The 13,878-nt window shown below is 37.0% G+C and overlaps 3 protein-coding genes and 1 long non-coding RNA gene across 5 annotated transcripts; 1 reads left to right on the forward strand and 3 right to left on the reverse strand.

Annotated features, from left to right (window-relative positions):
* Window positions 1-3,457: 3,457 nt before the first annotated feature.
* LOC125205027 (carnosic acid synthase-like) lies at window positions 3,458-5,700 on the reverse strand. Its single transcript, XM_048103857.2, has 3 exons — window positions 5,293-5,700; window positions 4,416-4,883; window positions 3,458-4,139 (listed from the first exon to the last, which is right to left on the reverse strand). The coding sequence occupies exons 1-3, from the start codon at window positions 5,698-5,700 to the stop codon at window positions 3,537-3,539; spliced, it is 1,479 nt and encodes a 492-aa protein (XP_047959814.1). The 3' UTR covers window positions 3,458-3,536.
* A 1,341-nt stretch (window positions 5,701-7,041) lies between these two features.
* Window positions 7,042-8,875, reverse strand: LOC125219967 (Mitochondrial transcription termination factor family protein). Of its 2 annotated transcripts, none has more exons than XM_048122103.2 (2): window positions 8,767-8,875; window positions 7,042-8,675 (listed from the first exon to the last, which is right to left on the reverse strand). In XM_048122103.2, the coding sequence occupies exon 2, from the start codon at window positions 8,603-8,605 to the stop codon at window positions 7,118-7,120; it is 1,488 nt and encodes a 495-aa protein (XP_047978060.1). In that variant the 5' UTR covers window positions 8,606-8,675; window positions 8,767-8,875; the 3' UTR covers window positions 7,042-7,117. The 2 variants fall into 2 exon arrangements, with proteins under 2 accessions (XP_047978060.1, XP_047978210.1); XM_048122253.2 differs by having other exon boundaries at window positions 7,042-8,564; window positions 8,767-8,860.
* A 436-nt stretch (window positions 8,876-9,311) lies between these two features.
* Window positions 9,312-11,646, reverse strand: LOC125202838 (uncharacterized). Its single transcript, XR_007173200.2, has 2 exons — window positions 11,523-11,646; window positions 9,312-9,766 (listed from the first exon to the last, which is right to left on the reverse strand). It is a non-coding gene; the product is annotated as an uncharacterized LOC125202838 (long non-coding RNA).
* A 669-nt stretch (window positions 11,647-12,315) lies between these two features.
* Window positions 12,316-12,645, forward strand: LOC148932812 (uncharacterized). The gene has a single exon (XM_089065237.1). It carries the CDS (start codon window positions 12,316-12,318, stop codon window positions 12,643-12,645), a length of 330 nt encoding a protein of 109 aa, XP_088921363.1.
* The last annotated feature ends 1,233 nt before the right edge of the window (window positions 12,646-13,878 follow it).

Below are 13,878 nucleotides of genomic sequence, written 5' to 3' on the forward strand. Positions count from 1 at the left end.
TATCTCTTCTCTTCCAATCACCGTTCCTTGTCAAAGAATATGACAGGCTTCTGAAATCGACAAGACCCTCGAATAATGGGATGCAAGCCCACACATCAAGTACACCTTGCATTGCTTCCATAGACTTTGAATCCTTAGAAATCCAAAAACTGGACAGCCCCGCGATCACCCAAGCATAATCCGTGTCCGCCAGGCCTACTTCTTCTCTAGCCACCATTGAAAAATGGGCTCCGAGGTCCGGAGGAATATGGTCTACAAACACCCTTGGCTGCAACATTAACAACTTTGAATGTGGCAGACTATGTTGATCCATGATGAAGGAAACAACACTTTGGTGTGATACCAAAGCCTTGTTCTGTATCAAATTCACTCGCAAACAGGGCATCGATGTTCTTCCGTAATTGCTATTATTGTACCCTATAAGGACATTCTTCCAACCGAATTTCTTCACAATTGTTGCATCGGTGCCGTAACTTGGCAGTAGAACATTTGAGTCTAGTCCGGAGTACATCATTGCTCGATCAAACATGGCATCTTCAAAGGCATCAACAGTGAAATAGTTTGTGGCAAGTCCCGTCGCTCCAGCCTCCCATTGCGACGCAAATGAAGTAACATTCGTTGCCAATATGGGATCTAGAACAAGTGCGATCTCGTTTCCCTTTGGCATTGTAAGTCTGGAACAAATTACCAGTTCATCACACTCCACTATACATGTCGATTCCACTTAAACAATAGGATCAGTCGGCTCACAAAGCCACAAGAGCCTCCAAAGAATTCCCACGGCCCTCCAAGTTCTCAATCGGGATGACATCACTAGGGAGCTCATTGCACATCGGAATCAAGCATGCATCCTCGAATATTCCTTCTAGAACACAACTATCATCAGATATCAGTTCTCCAGTCTTTGCGGGTTTGACGGGGTCAACATCAACAAAGACATTATTGTCAACCAATTCCACTGCCAATTTTTGTCGAGCATCGCCGTATGTATCAAGGAAGCCCGCTGCATCGTCTAAATTCCTTCGAATATATCGTCTAAATTCCTTCGAATATATCGTGCTTCACTCTGCAAGATACCATCATCCACTTTGCAATTCCGGGGGTGCACCTTAGTGGTCACGCCTAAATAATCCAAATCATAATATGACTCTTGACTACTAACACAAAAGAATGGATCAATGTATATAATTGCATCCATTTCCAAGAAACATCAGGCTGCCCTATCTTACATGTAGAATTGGCATTGATATTTCCAGTTTTAGTTACATCCGTGCCTTTTTGTTTCTGAATTCTCATAACAAATCAATGAATCTGAACCAATTACATCATAAACAATGTTGCTAGACTCATTATTCGCAGGTTGAGCACTTAAATCATTGCCATCAACGACCTGTAAAACGTCATCCTCAATAAATTCTGGAGCAAAGCGTTGATTGACAGTCATCAAGAAATCCTCCCATGAGCCCTCACCGTTATTTTTTTGATAATAACGAAACCAATCTAACGCTGGTTGTCCAATAATTTTTTCAACCACAGCCAACCAGACAGATTCGTCCGTTAAAAATAATTAAAATAGTCTTGAATACCGAAAATCCAACCTAATGGATCATCTCCATTGAAGAGAGGTGCTTCGGTTCGAATACGGGTGTGGACAAATTCTCCAATAGTGCGTGACGGCAGAGGTCTCCACGTTCGAGTTGATGAAACGGCAATCGGTTGCTTCGGCGTGTATGAGTCTAGGCTGTTCGGAGCCTCCTCAGTCAGTGCTCACTGCCCAAACTTTGTTGGCATGATAGAATTTTCTTGTGTCTCGATCAGTCGGTGTAATTCTACAAGCGACTTGCGGATATCTTGGAGAATGTGTTGTTGTGATTCCCCGAGAAAAGGCATGGTGTGTACAGAAATTTAGATCATGAGAATTTGAGAGAGAATGATTTTGAACGTGAGTTTGTGGGATTTTGAGAGATCAATTTTGGTGGAGGAAGAGTACAGAATAGAATAATTTGTTTATTATTTCTCAATGATTCAAAATACTATATAATTCTATTATTTATAGAATTCAATGACTAATAGTATCTTGTAACTAAAGCAAGATAATTAAATAAAAAGATAACAAAAGATATGGAAAGGTATCGCACGAAAATATGCAAATCATAACTAATTGGAGATGTAGTCTTTGTATCTTGCGAGCTTCAATCCTGTGCGTCTCTCGTTCCATGGACCGGTCCAGGTTGCATCGTGTGGACGTTGAGTCCCTATCATGTGATGACATGTCTCTTCTTTTGGTGATGTGTTTGATGTGATCAAGCATAGGTTAACAGCACTCGAACCCAGCTCACTCTTACGTGGCGTTCCTCTTCTTCTTTAATTTGTAATCGTAACAATATCTGACCCAAGCTTCCTTTCTCTTGAAGCCTCGTCGAAAGTCATGTCGATCTTGATCTCCCTATTGCCCATCTTTCTTTTCTTGTTACAGCGCGATTTGGTGTGTGTGTTTGATTTTGGTTACATGTGTTTTTGATGATTAACCTCCATCATCATCAACATATATATAGACGAACAGGTTGTGGGCTAGCTAGTTTAATTAATTCCCTATCTTTTTTCCTTTCCCTTTCCCTTTCCCCTCCTCACTGTTAGTGGCCGAATGTATATAAATTTATTTTGCTTTTCTGTTTCCACAATTAATAATATTACTATTTTCAAATTGTAATGTATACATGAAATAAATAGTACTCTCTCTGTCCCATTAGAAATGCAACGTTTTCCTTTTTGGGTTGTCCCACTAAAAATGAAACGTTTCCTAAAATGGAAACATCACTCTCTCTACTTTTTCATCTCTCCTACTTTACTCTCTCTTCATTAACTCACAAAACAACACTTGTATAAAATCATGTGCCGAAAACCAAATGTTTCATATTTATTGGGACGGAGAGAGTAGAATTTAAAATATAATTTTTATTTATTATTTCATTTTTATAATAATGACATTTATTACCTCAAAAATAATAAAAATTGGAGAAACAAAGACTCAAAGAACGTATGTACGAGTGTAACACGTTATTCAATCCACGTTGTTTCATCTGCTTTGACTCTACAAAGACTTTCATACGAAATCATTCGAACAATTAGTTTTACTTATTCATCTTACTTGAATCAATTCCTATAATCAAAATATCATCTATGTATAATAGCAAATAAAATACGACTCGTCATCTTGTTTAACCAGGATATAGAATCCAAATAGCTTGATTGTTTTCATTGTGCTTCAGCTATAGATAATTAGAACACCTAATTAGAAAATATAATGGATAGACTAAAATTAATTAAATAAACCTAGAAGGTTTGGGCCTTATAGACAATGTTGTGTTGAGCACTAACACAACATGATAAGCTATTGGAATTTTTATGATGAACATGTTTAAATTGATAAATTTCATGAGGTTCGAAAATCCCTTAGTACAACGGTATTTCATTTTATATTCATATACTTACTGAGCAACGTATAAGAAGCTAATTCATACAAGTCTTAAAAACCATTAAATTTTAATGGGTTTAGCCCTAAGAGGGAGTTTCTTTTGGAGTACTAGTCCAAAAACATCTTCTCTCTCATGTAGTTTGGATCTAATCCCTCCTTCAATTTCCCAATTAAAGTTATGACACAATGTTGCCACCATGCAGAACGACATGCGACTAGCTAGTGGCATGCCAGGGCAAATTCTTTTTCCCGATCCGAATGGAATCAACTCAAAATGTTGTCCCTCGAAATTTATAACCTTACCTAAAAATCTTTCTGGCTCAAATGATTCAGGATTCTTCCATATGCTTGGATCTCTTGTAATTGCCCAAAAGTTGACGATTACCTTTGTGTTCTTGGTTATTGTGTAGCCATTTACTTGTGTGTCCTCCCCAGCCACACGGGGACCCAGTAGAGGTGCAACAGGGTGAAATCGAAACACTTCATTGATTGTGGCTTGCAAGTATGGCAGTTTGGAGATGTCTGATCCTTCCACAATGCGTTTATCTCCAAGAACATTCTTAAGCTCAACTTTGAGCTTTGCCATTTTGTCAGGGTGGAGTAGTAATTCCACCAGTGCCCATTCTGTTGTGGCTGCACTTGCACCTCCCGGAATAAGTATGTCCTAAGGTAAACGTAATTAGTTAAAATGATAACGAAATTTGGTAAGTCCGATCAAATTTGAAGTTTCTATTTTTCTTAATTTTCACATCTGTGTATAAATTAACGTCTTTTGCTCATGCTCAAATAATGCCATTTCATTTCATGAAATGAAATGATAAAGTTTTGAACGTGACTAAAGACGTTTTAGACACAAATGGAACAATTGAGAGGAAATTTAAAAACTTAGTGATTTACTAATATTATTTTAGTTGACATAAACTTGGTCACATATGCTCACCACACAAAAATGTCTGATTTCTTTGATGGTCAATTCATACTCTGTTCCTTCTGCAATGTCCAAAAGTGTATCAAGAAAATCATTCTTGTTCCGGTAATCGGATTCCTTTCGTTCACGAATTCGCTTCTGGATTATGCCATCCACAAAATCCAGCAAGCTTCCAAGATGATACCCGATCTTCCGTCGGATCCCTTGCAGATCCAACGGTGCAAGGACCGGAAAGAAATCTGAAACATTCGGAACCCCCGCATACCTTGTGAAGGCATTAATATGCTCCCTGAACTCCTTATTCCCCGCGCCGTAGTCAGTGAGATCAATAGAGAAGAGAGTCGAGAACACCAGATCCATCATGGTGGTGAACGTCGCTTCCCCGATGTTCATCACCTGGCCCCGCTCGCTGAACCCGCACACGTGTTCAGCGAGCTTCCGCAGCCTCTCTAGACGCTGGCCCTCGGTTTGTTGAAGCGCCTGATCATAAATATAATTTTATATTTTCAATATTTATAATATGCGGGGATGGTTTGTGTTAAAATGACTACACCTCTTAAAGTGACATCGTGACACTACATATACAGCAATATTATAAACGCTACACAACAATTTTATAAACGCTGCACAGCAATCTATAAATTGATGTATAGCGTGTTAGATATTGCTGGCCGAGAAAAATTGTTGTATACAGTGTTGCATATTGCTGGCCGTGTTTTTTAACTTTTTTTGCCACATGGCAGCTTATTATTCATCCATATGTACAAATGATTGGCTAGAAATGGTGGTATAGTGTTATTTTAAGAGGTGGTGACACCCTAACACTCCCCATGCGGCGATACAAATATGTATCAGTTCACTTTAACCATAAAATAAATAAATATATAACCTGATGAGAGAAGAGCTTCTCTCTTCCCAATTTCCGTATTCTTTTCCACCCGGCCGAGTCCGCGGGTATCACGTTCCACGAGACCTTCTCGTGGCCGTGATTATTGGCTGCGTCAGGGATGGATCGGTTCGCGAAGGCTTGGCCGTGCTTCTTGAGTACCTCCATCGCCATCTCGGGGGATGAGATGACGACGGCGTTTTGAGTCCCGAGGCGGAGGGACATCAAAGGGCCGTAGGTTGTGGCCAGCTCCGCGAAGGACTTGTGTGGGGCCCCGCGGATTTGGAAGGCGTTTCCGATTATCGGCAGGGGAACGGGCCCCGGAGGGAACTTGCCTCGCCTCCGCCGTGAGAGTACAACTACGGCCCATGCTGCTACGAAGGCAACGATATAAACAAGAAAAGCGACCATTTTTTGGTTTCATGATTATGCGTTTCTTCTGTATTTATTGTACGCAAAAAAATTAGAAAATGACTTAATTATATTTATATGTTACAATAACCCTGTTATTATGAGCGCCGGCCGGATTTACTAATTCTACACACATATAGATTTTAATAATTATTAATTTCTACTATATGTATATTTTAATTGTTCCTATCCTAGAGTTTAAATTAATTTTTACTATCCCCAGTTCCCCACTAGAAATTAAAATAAGAGAAACTAATTAGTCAATAGGAGTTGTCCAATTAAGTCCGTAAATACACGGCACCCTTTTTCTACTTCATTCGTATAGTATTATTCGCACTTTTATTATGACGTAAATTTAGAATTGGTTTTTAATTAAAATTCTAAGTGTAATTAGAGATTACTTAATAACAAAATAGTTTATTAACATTAGAATATTAATTAAATATAAATTTTTACTTGAAGAAGAGACTGCAAGTAGTTTGGGACGAGCCAAAATAGAAAAGTGCGAGTAACATAAAATAGAGCGAGTAGTATTTTTAAAATTAAATTAAAAATAGTAAAAGTGAAATGTGATAAGTTTTTAGTGACGAATGAAAATAAAATAAGTGATAAATTTTCGGGGACAATGGAAATAATATGTAAATTTTGTTCTTCTATAAAAAAAATCGAATTACAAAAGTGCGAAATACTGTGAGCACTTAAAGAGTAAATTTCATATGCATATATTTGTATAAAGATATACAGTAAATTTTTGTGTACTAGTAATATGCATATTTTGTTAATTTTATAAAAAAGTTGGAGTACAAAAGTGCTAAACAGTAAATATGGAGTATCTATGAGAATTTTATCAAACAAAGCCAGTAAGTAGTATCTCTGAGAATTTTATCCAACAAAGCAATACTCCCTCTATTCCAGTTGAATCATTTTTCCATTTTGAAAAGTTCCTTTATAATTGACTCATTTCTATATACAGTAATAATTAACTCATTTTTTCTTTACCTCATTCTCTCTTACTTTATTATCTCTCATTTATTCACTTTTCTACTTTATTCTGCCCCCTAAATTCCGCATTGTTTCCGGCGGCTTTCCAGAGCGGATGTTGGGTTTGGCTGACCCCACCATGGCAGCAGCATCCAACTAAAAATGCTAAAAACATGAAATCTAGCAAGAACAGGGAACAACTTCTGTAACAAACCAGCACCAAATTAAGAAAGGTTTGTTTGTAAATTCAAACAAACCTTCAGTGGTATTATTTCAAAATGAATTGGCAGAATGAGTTAAAGATCATAGCCATCGAAACACAAGAAGCATATCACAATGACAAAGAATTTCAGGTTGATATAAAAGATGAAAATTTGAAATCCATATCCTCTCTAAACCAGAAACAGATACAGTATAATTTGATCAAAAACCGTGGTTACAAAGATACGGTACGCCTATAAAGTATTTCATCATCACTCTCATCTTCCTCCGATACAACATCATTATTCCCAGGAAGCTCTAACTTTCCACCTACAGTGAAAGATGGACCAGAGCTTTCAGCTTCTATGTACGCACCTTGAAGTCGCTCTTCAAATCTTTGATCGCTACAATTGAGGAACCACGCCAGAGAGCATCTAATCCCCCTGCTCTGCAGCCTCTGGTAACGCGGTTTGATCCTTGATTCTAAGCTGTATGTGAAGTATTCAGGAAACTCGACAAGCTCCTTCACTGGCCTCCCCATCTCACTCTTGAAATAGTAGTAACTGTTCTTCATGAGCCCGACTTGAAGAGCAATTAGTTGGGGACATTTGACAACCATCTTTGCCATGTCAGCAGAAGCAATACCCCGTCCCAGTAGGAAGTCGACTGGTTTCATAATCACGTTTTGTTTGAGACTGACGATCTGTGGCATCCTCTCAATAACACGAGCAAACCCATCAGGGTCGATCTTCAGCTTCAGGTTGAAGAAGTACTGTTGGGAGGACAGTTTCGCCTTCAAGGGCAAACCGAGAATTTGTGGATACTGAGCAATGATGGATGCGAGTGCTTCCTTCTTGATACCAAAACTCAACAAACAATCCACATTCGGTTTCACAGTCTCCTCAAGATCATAGCCGAGAATATAAGCCCGCTTCTCAAACATTCTAGCTAAGATCTTCTTGGGCAAGCCCAACGAAACCAAATAATCCACGAGGGGCTTAATCATCGTCCCAACTCTCATCCCCAAGATGTAGGGATACTGAGTCACCATCGGACCAATGTCCCTCGGATTAACCCCAATGCTCACCAAGTAAGCAACAGACGTACTCATCGTTCCCTCGAGCTTGAAGCCTAACAGTTCCGGATACTTCATCAACACATAGCCCATATCCTGTTTCTCCACATCAAGCCCTCGCAAAAACTTAATAACCGGTGCAAGCTCCACCACGACACTGACGTGGAGACACTGAGGATAGTTCTTCACAAACTCCCCCATCCTCGCCCTTGGAATCCCAATCTTTTCTAAATACCCCAACACCGGAACCATGTTTTTCCGCACACTACAGCCCAGCATCAACGGGTATTCATTGATATCATCTATAGTCAAGCCTATTTTCTGCAAAAACTCGACTCGTTCGCGCATCACCTCAACGGTGGAGGGCAATTCGAGTTCCTCGAGCTCATCAGGCACAATTCCTAAGGATTTCATGTAATCACAGATGATGACCCTAGATACCAATTTCTCCTTTCGGCCTTGAATCACACCCCAAGTCACAGTAGGCATCTCGTATTCGGGGAAATTCGACGACTTTGTAGAAAAGGATTCTCGAAGCAGCTCATTAGGGTTTTGCAGGGGTTTAAGAGGGAATGCGAAAAATGGGATTTTGGGCGTTTTGCAGATTCTGGAATTTAATTGACCGGTTTTTCGCAAAACCGCAGCCATTTTAGTAAACCTCAATCAAGGGAATTCGATGAATGATTCTCGATTAATATTATTGAAATCCAGAAATTTTCTGAAAGAAGGGTATGGGGCTGAAATATTTCTAAGAATGAAGATTCATGTATACCTATCTATTAATATGAGAAAATAAAATAAAATATTACCTGAAAAATTATGCAGCCATAGGAAAGAGGGTGAATCGCCGTAGTTAGAGAACTGGAGCTTCTGTCCTCTGAAATTGGGCGCTGAAAATGGATATTGAAAAACCGCATACCCGACCCGGATAATACAAATCCATATGATTCGAATTAAAAATAGTTAGTACAATTAAAAAACAATTGGATACTGTAAAAAAATTATGTAAAAATATGCGTATGAGATTTATTATTTCGAACTTATTCATTTAAAATTTTTTATTTTTGCTGTTTGTGACAAGAAAAATTCCAATAATTTTATGTTGATTTTGTTGGGTCTTTTGTTGTAGTTATTGTTAAATGACCCTTCATCGTATGTTTAGGACCAAAATCGTGGTTACAAAGACGCGGTACGCCTATAATGTGATTATTTAATTTGATTTGAAATTTTGATGTCCTAACGTATTATTTTTATAATTCGATGAAAACATATTTTAGTTCAAAATATATTTGTTAGAAATTACTTCAAATTATGAATGATTTATCCCACATGGTACTAGTACTGCAGTAAACTATTCAGTTCTAATAATGACTGTATAAAAAGGGGGTTAAAATACAAGTATCCACAACATGTTCACTCTATTGAACAAAAGAGCTGTTGATGTTACAAGTTTTGCAACACAAATCATTATTACATAGAAAATCACACAGAAGAAAAGTTGTTTGCAACTTTTGGCGGTTGAAGCTGTAGCGAACGTTAACCATCAAACTCCACAGGTGACAGCGGCCGGACTTCCATATCGGGTGACGATGAATAGGAGATGGAAATCAGCTCAGTCCTAAGCTTCTCTTTTCCATCAAAGTGTGGGCTGCCACAACCGTTCTCGCCACTGGTATTTTTAGGAGACGCTGCAGCAGGTTGTTCGTTCTCAGGTACTCTATAAGAGAGCGCAATCAATGATTCACGAGTCGAATCCTCACTGAGTTCCTTCTTGGGTTCTGCTTTATCCATATAATGATGCCTTATGTCCTGCAAATGTTGAGACAGAGGAGAATTGGAAACGTGAAAAGAAGAGACAGAATAAAGTTTCCGATATGGAAACACCAAACAAATAGCGCAGAGCAGAATAAAACTTGTATGTGTATGTCCAAGTACTACTCATTTACTAGATGGAATGATTCTATGAAGTATCAGTGTAACACAAGATTTAAGAGGTAAAGATGATATATGAAAATGCTAATACCAATGTGTATCCTCTAGTAATTGTATATCCAATCATCCCAATGTATACCCTCTCAAATAATTTCACAAACATGACAAGTTAAAGTTGAAGAAAGAGAGGAAATATAATGAGGTATAGGAAAGCTAAACAATATCTAACTCTTAAGGATGAGACCACTCCAAGAATAAAAAAGTTATCTCAGTGCAGATGTTTGGATACATATAATAAAGAAGTAGTAGTATTATTCATTTCCGTAAGGATATCAAGTAGTTCAGTATACAAAGATGATAAGATAAGAGTAAAAGAAAGGAAGGACAGAAAATGCGGTATAGGAAAGCTAAGCAGTATCTTCAAATCCTTTAAAATTACAAGTATTACACTATAAAGATTTCATTCATCCATTCAACTATTAGATCTTTCCAAACAAAGGTAGGAGGAATTCCTCACGTGATTGTGAAAAGAGGACTAAATTTAACGCGTCCGTGTTCCAGTTTTATTTGAAATTCCAAGTTAGAGACATCTTGTTAGTTGCACAAAAGTAAGAAACTTTATTTTCATTCACTCAATTTTCACCACAGAATACATGTGATCTACAGAATTTAAGACAAATTACCAAAAGGTTAGCCTTATGAACACTTTAATTGGAGCAAAAGCTACAGAACTCCTATATGTATTTATAAGTAGGACTTGCAAGCAAGGTTTCTGCCTGTGTTTATGATAGTTAACATCAATAAATCATTTTCTTATAGCTCGATGAGTGTTGCCTAATGAACACCGTGGATGAGTAGTAATCAAATAGAAACGATCAACACCTCGAGAACAGAATGTGATAGATGGATACCAGAACTATAAATACTATTATCAAAAAACATAAACATGCAGAAATTGAGCAAAAAAAAAAGCAAATTGACAGAAGTTCTATCCTTCTTAAGATGATGACTGAACTCTGAAGCCTATCTCACTCATGTCTCGCCAAGGAAAGTGCATTTTGATTGAATAAAACATTCACGTTATACTAATTTGATAGAAACTTCTCATCTAAAATTCTTAACCCCTATTTAAAGCTTAACCCCTATTTGTACACTTGAAGCAAACAAAAATGGATAAAAACGCAAAGCTATTAAAACAAGTACTATAACCGAATAGGTGGTAAAGTCAAATAACAGTCATAATTCAGCTGCGGCGACGTGCTTTTAGCCCATAATTATGAATACACCGACATCAACAGATTTTCCGAAAGCTCCGCAAAATAACTAAATAATACTCCTACTTACAAATCAAAAGTGTGTGGTCAATCAGAATAATAATCGTAATTACCGGCTGAAAATTAAAATTGAGATGGATAAAATATTGTTTAGGCGAATCGCCATCCTGATCATCATCCACACATCAATCAACCAAGCCAGAAAAAGCAACAAAAACAAAACAAGCAACAAAATCCGAGGGTAAAGAGGAAGAATTTGTATAAAATCAATCCAAAAACAATTGGACATGGCTGCTGCTATCAAAATCTAAAACGAGTAACGGAATAGAAAAGTGAAATGAGATTAGAAATTATATTACCGGTGTGTCCAAATACGATCTGCGAATTCCAGAAATCGCGAGAGGAGAAATAGGGGTGCGGATTCGTGTTTATCGGAAGAAAGAGATGCCTATGACGCCATTTTAAACACGAAGCTAGTGGGTTTTAATTTTTATCACGTGTCGTTTACGTCACTGGACTTTTCTGACGTGGAAAATTCATTTCTATCCTTCAAATTTGACTTTTGACTTTCCACCTCTAAAATTCTCCAATCAAAACATTTTGAAATTTCGTGACTTCCGGAATACTAAGGCCATGTTTGAATAATTTTGAAAATGTCAAATCAAAATCTAATTAAATAAAACGTGCATGAGCAATCACACTGGTAATATTTTATTGATATTTTTTATATACTTCATGTTAAACATTTCTATTTTTAAATTATTTAAAAAATCACAAAATTTAAACAAAATTCTGCTACTTTGAACCCCATTAAACCAGTTTCTGGACTATAATTTCCAAAAGAGTAAAGGCCAAAATTGGTCCTGAAAATATGATCATTTTACATTTTTGGTCATAAATTTTATTTTTTAGATTTTTAGTCCTACACATATAGAAATTTGATCATTTTGGTCCTCCGTCAATAGTTCCGTTAAAAACTAACCGTCAACCCGATTTTGACCAAATTAAACTCTTAATTCTAATTTTTAATTCACTAATTAATCTCCTAAATTATTTTAACAAATATCCATTTAAAAACAAAACCCCAAATCACAATCATACATCAAATTCACAGCTCACCCAATATAGTTGAATCACTTCCCCGATTGAAAAATGGCGATTCCCAGGCGATTGCTTGCTTTGTTCGTAGTTGTATTCTGCACAATCTGGTTGGGCGAATCGAGTAGCGACACGAACCGCGTGTTCTCACCGTGCGGCAATGCGGCGGTGCAGAAATCCGATGGTTTCACCTTCGGAATCGCCTTCGCCGCCAGAAACTCCTCCTTCTTCGACACCTCCGTCCAGTTGTCTCCCTGCGACCGACGCCTCGGGCTTTCCTCCAGTGCTCAGCTCGCGGTTTTCCGCCCTAAAGTCGATGAGATCTCGCTCCTCACAGTCAACTTCTTCTCGCTATGTTCGAATCGGGGAGCGATTCAACTATAATTATTGACGGAGATTGTAAATGGATACTCCCTCCGTCCCACACAATTTGACCTAGTATTCCATTTTGGGTCGTCCCACATAATTTGTCTCATTTCATTTTTACCATTTTTGGTAGTGGACCTCATATTCATTCCACTAACTCATTCCTACTCACATTTTATTATAAAACTAATACTTTAAAAGTATGACCCACATCCCACCAACTTTTTCAACTCACTTTTCATTAGATTTCTTAAAACCCGTGCCGGGTCAAAGTGTCCCAAATTATGTGGAACAAATGGAGTATTTGTTAAAATAATTAGGAGATTAATTAGTGAATTAAAAATCAGAATTAAGAGTTTAATTTGGTCAAAATCGAGTTGACCGTTAGTTTTTAACGAAATTATTGACGGAGGACAAAAATGATCAAATTATATATGTGTAGGACCAAAAAATCCAAAAGATAAAGTTTAGGAACAAAAAAGTTAAATGACCATATGTTCAGGACCAATTTTAGCCTTTAATCTTTCCAAAAACATCCAATTATATCACATTTTTTAATTGCCCACTTATTAAAAATTGGGAGAAATTTTGTACTACTACTTCCTCTGTCGCCCAAGAATATGCACACTTTCCTTTTTAATTCGTTTCATAAAAATATGCATTTTCTAATTTTAGAAAGTATTTTCTCTCTAAATAGGTGAGATTCATTCTCCACTACCAATACTTTAATTACCTTTTCTCTCTTACGTTACTAATTTTATATTAAAAAGTACATATTCTTTGAGAATGGAAGGAGTATAAATTAAAAACCGGTAACATTTTTTTTCAAATTTATGTACTCCTAGTACTCACAACAATAGTTAATTTTAATAAAAAAAAATATAAAATATTAGTATAAGATTAAGCTAAGCTATTTTGACTTCAAAATCATTACATAAATTTTCTCACAAAATTTAAATCAACGGGACTGTTAAGAAAAAATTATAAATTATTAGTATATAGTACTCCTAGGTGGCGTTCGGTTGCCATGACTAATTATCGTGAAACTATCCATCTAGAATTAAGTCGTGAGATTATTTTAGTTGGAGGGGAAGGCTATGACTAATAATAATGAGACTATCCATCTATAAACCAAACATGATACATATTTAATCATGAGATTTAGTCTTGTCAACCGAACACCTCCTTAATTGACTATTTTTTAAATTGTGGAATTTGACAAGATTTTATAATTTGTTAACCAATTTTCCC

Source organism: Salvia hispanica, chromosome 2, assembly GCF_029641045.1.
Source record: "Salvia hispanica isolate PSC_SH4W2 chromosome 2, Shi_PSC_v1, whole genome shotgun sequence".
Lineage (NCBI taxonomy): Eukaryota > Viridiplantae > Streptophyta > Magnoliopsida > Lamiales > Lamiaceae > Salvia > Salvia hispanica.